Raw genomic sequence first — 8,117 nt, forward strand, 5'->3', positions numbered from 1 at the left:
AAAAGTGTTGCCAAAAATACCTAAGGGAAGTAGGGAATGCTTTCAAGGCGTGACTTTTGTGTAGGGTTTTTGGCAACACTTTTAAAGTGTGCTCTTTGTAATTATTAGTTACACGTTCTAAGCGTTGTCAAATCGAAAAATAATTGACAACGCTTATTTATATATATGACAACACTTTTAAGTGTGCTATATTTAAAAATCTAAAAACAACACTTTACAAGTGTGCCCTATTAAAATTTTGGCTAAAATATTAATAGTCCCTGTTGACACCTAATTTTGACCGACCTTTAAATCTTTTGTGAAATGCTATTTGATTAAATACATATTTTCAAAATATATTTCAAATTTAAAATTTTAGTCGATTTTGTCTAAAATTAGATATTTTAGTACGCATGCTTTATAAAAATTATTGTAAATATTATTAAATTATTCACTTAAATTATTTTTATCGACATTTAAACTCGAAATAATAATTTTATTCAAATGTTTAAAATTCAAGTGATTTTAATTATATAAAAATATTATAATATTTGTAGTATCTTAATTGGATAGCATTTCTTTAAATTTTCTCTAAATCATTTAAAGTTTAACCTATTTTATTATAATTTCTTTCAATTCTAGCCTATTCAATTCTATTTGTATTTCATTTATAGCCACCCTTTCATTTTAATTCTAGCCAATTTCATTTCAATTTTGGCCATTTCCAACTCTCATATCATCCGTCCATTCCTTTAAATTAAATCCTAGCCGCTCATCTAAACTAATCCTACGGTTCAAATCGAATCATCAAATCCTTCCTTATTTCAATACTAAAATCCCCTCCACACCAGCGCCGCCCCACCCTTACTCCTCTCCATTTTGCTCCGGCAAGAGCAGCTGCCAGACCGCCGCCCAGCCTCCACCCCTCTCTCCCGTTCTCCTCCCTTTTCCGGCTCTCTTTCCCCGTCGCTCCCATTCTCTCTCTCTCTCCTCCTTGCTCCCTCTCGTCTCTCCAGTGAACGGCAGCGGCACCCAGCTGCTCCGACAATCACCGGCGAGCTCCGGACAGCAGCAGCTCGGGCGAAGGCGAACAACTGGCGAGATCTTTCTCTCCCCCTCGTCTCAGCTCCTCCATTCTCCAGCGAGCAAAGCAGTAGCAGCAACGAAACGAACCAGCAGCGAGCAGCGAGCAGCTCCGACTAAGCGAGAAGCTCCGGCGAGGCTCCAGATTCTGGAATTTTGCACAAGACGGGTTTCGACAGATCAGTCCAGGTTTGTCTTTGTTTAATTATTATTTGTCTTCTAAAAATAGCTTAAATTTGACTATGATTTTCTGCTATATTTTATGAATGTGTACTCAAAATCGATAATAGTTGTGAACCTTGTTTAAGCAAGAATCTTGTGTGACGCATGAACAATTGAGATTTTTTTTTTTTTTTAATTCATGTGCGTGTTATCATAATATATGTGGCGTGTTTAAATTAGATTCAGGTTAGTTCATGGCTTTGCTATCGATTTTTTTTTTATCATCATGCTTAAATACCTTTGAATTGATTATGTTTATTCATGATGTGAACTTGATTATGTTCGTGATTATGAACTATTTTGGCTCGAGTCTGATTCTGGGAATAATCAATATATTGCTTATATGATTTCAGATTCTTAACAGTTGGTATTTAATTACTTATGGTAATTTTAGTATGCTAATTGATTCTCATTATTAATTTAGGAAGATTGTTACTTGGTACTTATCTTATTAGTGAGCGAATTCCCTCTTTTCTCCAATCATTGGTGCTGCCTTCCTTTTGAAAATGATCTAAGTGAGTTTTACATTGTTGGGGGTACTTTCGATTTAATCTTTGCTTCACCATTTTTGTATAAGTTGAAGCTTTGACACTAAACCCATCAGCTTTCTTCCCCAATATATCCCTCCAAAAACCCTATCTGTAAAACCCAGAAGGCAATTGCAATCTCTCAACAAGGAGAACTCGGTAAGGGTTCGACTCGTTTTTTGTCTTTTTTTTCTTTCATCAAATCTCTATATTAAGCCCAGAATCTGTATCCTGTGTCATTTTTCAAACCAAATTGATTTTACATTTTATAAAAAAAATATTTTTTTCATCCATGTTGGATATAGATATATCTATTTAATGTCTATTGTATAAATCGAATGGGTAGGTTGAGAATTGGGATGCTTTGTTACTGATTGGAGGAATAATTGGGGCTTGCTCAAGTGGTTGAGCACCTTCACCATTGGTAATTGAGAGTTTGAATTACTTGGGTGAGTAAGTGAGAATACTATTGATCCTCCGTCGGTGGGGTGGGAAAAAAAATCAGTAATCATGTAATAGAGATGTTTATGACCCATAACTTTGCTGTGGAAAGTAATGTCTTTGCTGTGATTCTTTTGGTGTTGTAGAGGAATAATATTTCTTTAATCTCGTGCAGTTTTTTCTCTAATTCAATGGAGCTAGAGGATAGCGTTTTAAATTTCTCTGATGAAGACGAGAGCTTTGAGGATGATGAAGATGTTAAAATGAATGATATTGAGGAAGGAGAACTGGTTGAGAAGATTTCCAAGACTGGATTAGAGGAAACTGGTGGTGCATGTGCCAGCTCTGAAAATCCTCTTCCAGGCAAAAAAAATCGGAGACGCAGGAAGAACAAGGGGAAGAACAAACGAAAGAGAGTCTCTTCAGGTCCAATCACAGACATTAACAGGTTTGTTATGCTAATCATAGTTGTTATATTATGATGCGTACTACTTTTATTTCCATAGTGAAAGTGTTATTGTGCATGGACTAGGGGCATACAGTTGGATATACTCCCTCCGTCCCTATTTAGTTGTCCATATTTCCTTTTTTAGTTGTCCCTATTTAGTTGTCTATTTTGACAAATCAAGAAAGGACAACAAATTTTTTCCTATTATACCCTTATTTACACTTCTTGAAAATTTCTAAAAGTGTATGTTGTTTCCCTCCAATTTATTTCACTTGAATTCAAAGAGGTGGTTGTAATTTTGAAGTGAAAAGTTGTCATAAGGGTAAAATTGTAACTTCACTGTGCTAATCATTGTTGCCTTAATCTGTGTGCCATTTCTAAAGTGGACAACTAAAAAGGGACGGAGGGAGTAATTAACAAGATGATTGCCTTAGAGTAATCAAGGGAAGATAGTTGTCTTGGATACCATATGACTGATGCATAGGTTTATTTGCTTTGTTACCCGGTTAATATTCGTTCCTTTGGTTTGGGAAGTGAACTCATGGAATTTTATATTGCCATCTACCACTCTGTTGCTGTTGTGTCAAAGGTTAACACTTTGGTCTAAGTTGCTTCAGTTTGTATACCCTTGTCTGTTACACGAATTTGCATCTTTTTCTTTGTAGTATTAAGGCTCTGAATTTTCTGTCTTTGAATTTTTTACTTTAGATTTGTTTTGGATGTCGGAAGACGCTTGAAAGAGAGGAAATCTTATCTTATATGGAATGCAGTTGGTTGTCTCGGCCTATCTGCTTTGAGTGATCTTGTCAAAGAGGTATGCCTTTTGTTCTACACGCTTGTTTTCTTGAATGATGATTTTTGCTTGTCAATTTCGTTGATGGTTTTACTGATAAACTTAATTTTGCATTTAGAAAATAGTGCCTAGCATAATCCAATGTGGGACTTTTCGGGGTGATCCGGATTTTAATTTGAAGGCTGTGATTAGTCCAAAGGGCGAGTCACAGACAGATTTCTCGGTTATCAAAATAAAATAAAATAGTGCTAGCATATCTTCAACAAATTGCCCCACCCCTCCCCAAATAAAGTTAATAAATAAGTTCATCTTTTTGTCACACAAACCCACAAATTCGGATTTTTGAGTTGGTAAGGTCTAACGGATGACAAATCAAGTTCACTTTGTAAAGCTACCCTTATCTAAAAAATAACAAATCAAGTTCACTCTTTTGTTTGGAGTAATACTTGGGTTTTTTTTCAATGCAAATGATTTTTACTGTTTTAGAAGGCATTGCATTCTCGATGGGAAGCGTGAAATTTAAACCAAATACCCTTATTAGCCTCAAAAACACTTACCATCACCTAGTTCATATTCGCTAAAGCTTATGGGCCTCCTATCTCCATGTTGGTGCCAATAACGGTGGTCTTTTCATTATTGTTTCTTGCTACCAGAGATTGGGCATTCTAGAATTATTTTACCCCTTGGTCTTGGCTAGATTGAGAATTATCAGTGATTGCTAAGAGGTAAAGGATGGGCCTAGCTCTTAACACGATTTATTTAAGGTCTAATGTTTTTTGTAGTTTCTGATGCTCAATGTTGTAATACACTCACAGATGCCTCCCGGTGAAGCCATTTTCACTCCTTTCAGTCTCATGGACCTTTCTTCCAAGATAGCTTCTGGCGGAACTACTTTGTGGTGTCTATTTGGATTGATTTCAATGTTTTTGCCTGTCCTTGTTGTTTTACCTCATGGTATGCACATAGCAATATATGCTGAAAATTTGCATCTTTTTCCTCTTTCTTTTTTTGCCTTATGCTTTTTTTCTTATGGGAGTCAGAGGGTTGATGGAAAAGTGGAGAAAGTATTTTAGAAAGTAAGTGGGAACAACGGCTGAAGCATTAGGTGTAAATTTTTTCATATGTGGGATCTTCTAATTCCTATTTGTCCCGTTATGCCAAACAACTCTATCAATAAGAGCTCCTAGTTTAAGTAGTGAAAATTGTTTGTGTATTAATTTGACAAATAATGGGCATTTTGTGTTTTCCCCAAATTAGCTAGAACCTCTTGCTTGCTGCCTCTCCTCTTCCCTCTTTTTTTCCCTTCTCCTCGAGGGAGATCTTGCTTGCTGGAACCCAATTTATATGATTTTTGAGTTCTCCAATTATGAGTCAGTTGATGATGATGTTGTAAACTTTACAGGTGGATGCAATTCAGACTTGTGGCGGCCAGAAGACTGCTGATGGCAGGCGTTTCCGAACAGGTGGTGGAATATTGTGGAGCATCCTTAAAGTACGAGATCCAAATGCATACAAAGAGATAATGAAGAAAGGGAAGGAGTTTGAGGTGGGTCATAATTCTTTACGCTTTATTTAGTACTTATTTATCCCTAGTGCATGTGGCAGTTTTATTGCCCAACCTGGAAACTAGGTAGTCAACATCATTGATTACGGATTTTCCATTATCAAGATCAGTAAACATGAATATTTTTGACAATGCTGAAGGTTTTTGTTCTATCTCAAACAAACGGATAAAAATAAAGTGGGTAACCTTAAAGAAAGGAAAGAACCTTTAGTAAAGGCCTTATGGAGGTGCTTTTACATATAGTTTATTATGACTGCACTCTGCAGTATTCATTGCGAGACAAATAGAATGCAATTACCGATGCATCTCTTCTCATTGCTCCATTGAAATGCCCTCAATTTCACGCTGCCTATTTGGATATGTTAAAATTTTGAATTTTAAGTGATTATCTATATTGTGGATCACTTCCTTGAATAAAATACATATTATTGGGAAAAATCCTCCTGCCCTTGGGTCAGCCAATGGTCATTTCCTGTTGCTGAGGACAATACTTACCTCGCCCATAAAAAAATGTGAATCTCTGTTTGCTGATTGCTATATTTCTTAAGACAAATGATTTTTCCAGATTAGTATGCTGTGTTTTCTAAACAATTGCATTCATAATTTGAACTGCTGATCTGCTAGTTACTTATTGTCCTATTGTGCGTCCCTATATTCCAGTGCTCATTAAGAACATAATTTTGCAGAAGCAGTTTAAGCAGGCTAATCTCAAGCAAGAACCGCTCCAAAACAAAGAAGCTTCTTTGGAGAGATCTAGTCAGACAATGGGAGACGAGATTACAGCTAGTTCTTCAGATGTTTTGCTGCAGCAAGAACCTGTTGAACAGTCAAATAGTGGAGCCAAACGTGCATCTGTTCATGACAGAATAAGGATGCCTGTCACGTATGATGATCTATTTGATGAAGCAACTGATGAAGGAAAGGATTCAAAGGATCCTTTAGCTTTAATAATGCCTTCAGAAAAAAGCTCATATGATGTGGTGGAGGGAGGTTATACCAAGGGTATATAAAGTTTGCGCGAGTTACAAATTACAATCAGATAAGACTAGGGGATTTAAGAAATGAATCAACTTGATTTTTTTGATAAAGCCTCGTATTACAGCTTGTCAAGTTGAATTTCATTTGTGAACACCGTGGGCATTGTCTGCCCTTTCATTTTGCTCATCATCTTATTCTCAGTAAATACATATATGTTCGCAGCGGACAAAAGTTTTCCCAGATCTGATTAAAATTTTACGATCTTTTTCAGGATAGAAGAGAAGCAAATCATATTGCTTGCTAGCCTATAGATGGATTGTGTTTTGTCTGTAAATTCTTTTGAATGAAACTAAGCCAAATCATGGCAATAGTTATGAAGTTTTACATGGTGCCTAGAGCTCAATTCTTTTGTGATTTTACCATCAGATTTGTGATTAACAACACAACAAAATTATTCATGACATAATACACTTGACCGGTTAAAAAGATGAAAAAATTACATAAATATACAACTTAAGATGTCATAATCTCTGAAATTCCTTACCAAATAAATGGTTTTCTTACTTATATGGATTTAGGGAAGGAAAGGGGCAGGGGAATTAATGAGTATAAAAATATGTGGAGAGATGGAAAATAATACAAGTAAATGACTACTATGTTATTTGGAAAAAATAATAACTCTTTCCTTTTTTTTTAAGTGGATATTTATTTTTAGTATATAGAGGTTAATAAAATGTTTTTTTTTAAAAAAATATAAAGGCCCATAAAATTTAAGGAAGCAAAATTGCTTCTGTTGGATCCAATTTCTTGGCTTTCCCCAATCATAGTTTGATGGATGATTGTGTAGCTATTTTTCCTGAGGATATAGTGAAGGATATTTTGCTGAGGTGTCTTGTCAAGTCGTTGTTACGATTCAAATATGCCTGTAGACGCTCTTATCAAAACCCCTAAATTCATTCAACTACACTTAGAAGAAGAATCATTGCCCCCTACAACTCCTAATTTATGATAATGGTGACATTGATGATGATTCCTGTCCCATGACTTTGATTTCTAAAGAAAAATCCCAAACGTTCCTAGGTATGAAATACCTCATAGGTTATGTGGACGGCTTGTTCTTAATGTACAGAGAAATTAATAGAGCCATTTCGTGTGCGTTGTGGAATCCTGCTACTAGGGAGGTGAGACCCCTCCATCTCCCTGCACCCATAATCAATGATTCCCCTAACTTCGGTTTGGGAATAGACCCCTTGACTAATGACTATAAAGTGGTTTAGTTTCTTGACTATGCAACAACAGTCTATTCCTGTCGTAGGGACTCATGGAGAATTTCAAAAAATTGAAGGTTTCGACAAACCACCCCCATTTGACAAAGAGGTGAGACACACATATGGTACTGCTTATTTGAATGTAGTTTATTACTGGCCGCTAAGTTAGCAACCAATAATAAGCTCCATTTAAATAAGCAGTACCAAATGTATGGTTCACGTCTGTAAAGAAGGGGATTTCAGGTTTGAAAATTCCCCATGACTCCCTAGAACATGAATAAACCGATGCATAATATTCACACAAATAATTAATATGAAAGTAAACCACTCTATAATCATTAGTTGAGAGGTCCAATCCAAACCCAAACACAGGGGCATCATGGATTGTGGCTACATGGATAGGGAGATGGAGGGGTTTCACCTCCGTAGTTGCAAGGATTCGATAATGCACATGAAACATCATAATCAATTGCTCCAACCATAAAAAACAAGCCGTCCACAGAACCTAAGAGATGTTTCATACCTATGAACGTTTGTGATTTTTCTTCAGAAATCAAAGTTATGGAACGGAAATCATCATGACTTCCGGCTTATTATTGAAATTCATTTTTCACCGAAAAATCTGTAAGCTGATTTTCCTAACACAATTTTTTTCATATTTATAGCTAGCTAGTCCTTTCTCTTAATAAAAAAATATTTTATCTGGATATGAGAGAAACAAGAGAAATTAATCCGATTTCCAACACAAACATTGATATATATATATATATATATATATTACTAATATTTCATTTTTATTTAAAACATATAACTT

The 8,117-nt window shown here is 35.7% G+C and overlaps 1 protein-coding gene across 1 annotated transcript; it reads left to right on the plus strand.

The window, feature by feature from the left end:
• The first annotated feature begins 811 nt into the window (after positions 1 to 811).
• LOC102590370 (uncharacterized) lies at positions 812 to 6,343 on the plus strand. The gene is made up of 5 exons (XM_006341876.2): positions 812 to 1,251; positions 2,428 to 2,700; positions 3,409 to 3,514; positions 4,896 to 5,039; positions 5,744 to 6,343. Exons 2-5 carry the CDS (start codon positions 2,444 to 2,446, stop codon positions 6,065 to 6,067), a joined length of 831 nt encoding a protein of 276 aa, XP_006341938.1. The 5' UTR covers positions 812 to 1,251; positions 2,428 to 2,443; the 3' UTR covers positions 6,068 to 6,343.
• The last annotated feature ends 1,774 nt before the right edge of the window (positions 6,344 to 8,117 follow it).

This window comes from Solanum tuberosum, unplaced genomic scaffold (assembly GCF_000226075.1).
Source record: "Solanum tuberosum cultivar DM 1-3 516 R44 unplaced genomic scaffold, SolTub_3.0 scf00032, whole genome shotgun sequence".
In the NCBI taxonomy this organism is placed as follows: Eukaryota; Viridiplantae; Streptophyta; class Magnoliopsida; order Solanales; family Solanaceae; genus Solanum; species Solanum tuberosum.

What these genes read in the sequence shown, in the direction of transcription:
- LOC102590370 (XM_006341876.2), top strand. Translation starts at nt 2,444, where the DNA reads ATGGAGCTAGAGGATAGCGTTTTAAATTTCTCTGATGAAGACGAGAGC. An exon ending in CCAATCACAGACATTAACAG is followed by an intron (nt 2,701 to 3,408) that starts GTTTGTTATGCT and finishes TTTTTACTTTAG; the next exon opens with ATTTGTTTTGGATGTCGGAA. An exon ending in AGAAAGGGAAGGAGTTTGAG is followed by an intron (nt 5,040 to 5,743) that starts GTGGGTCATAAT and finishes ATAATTTTGCAG; the next exon opens with AAGCAGTTTAAGCAGGCTAA.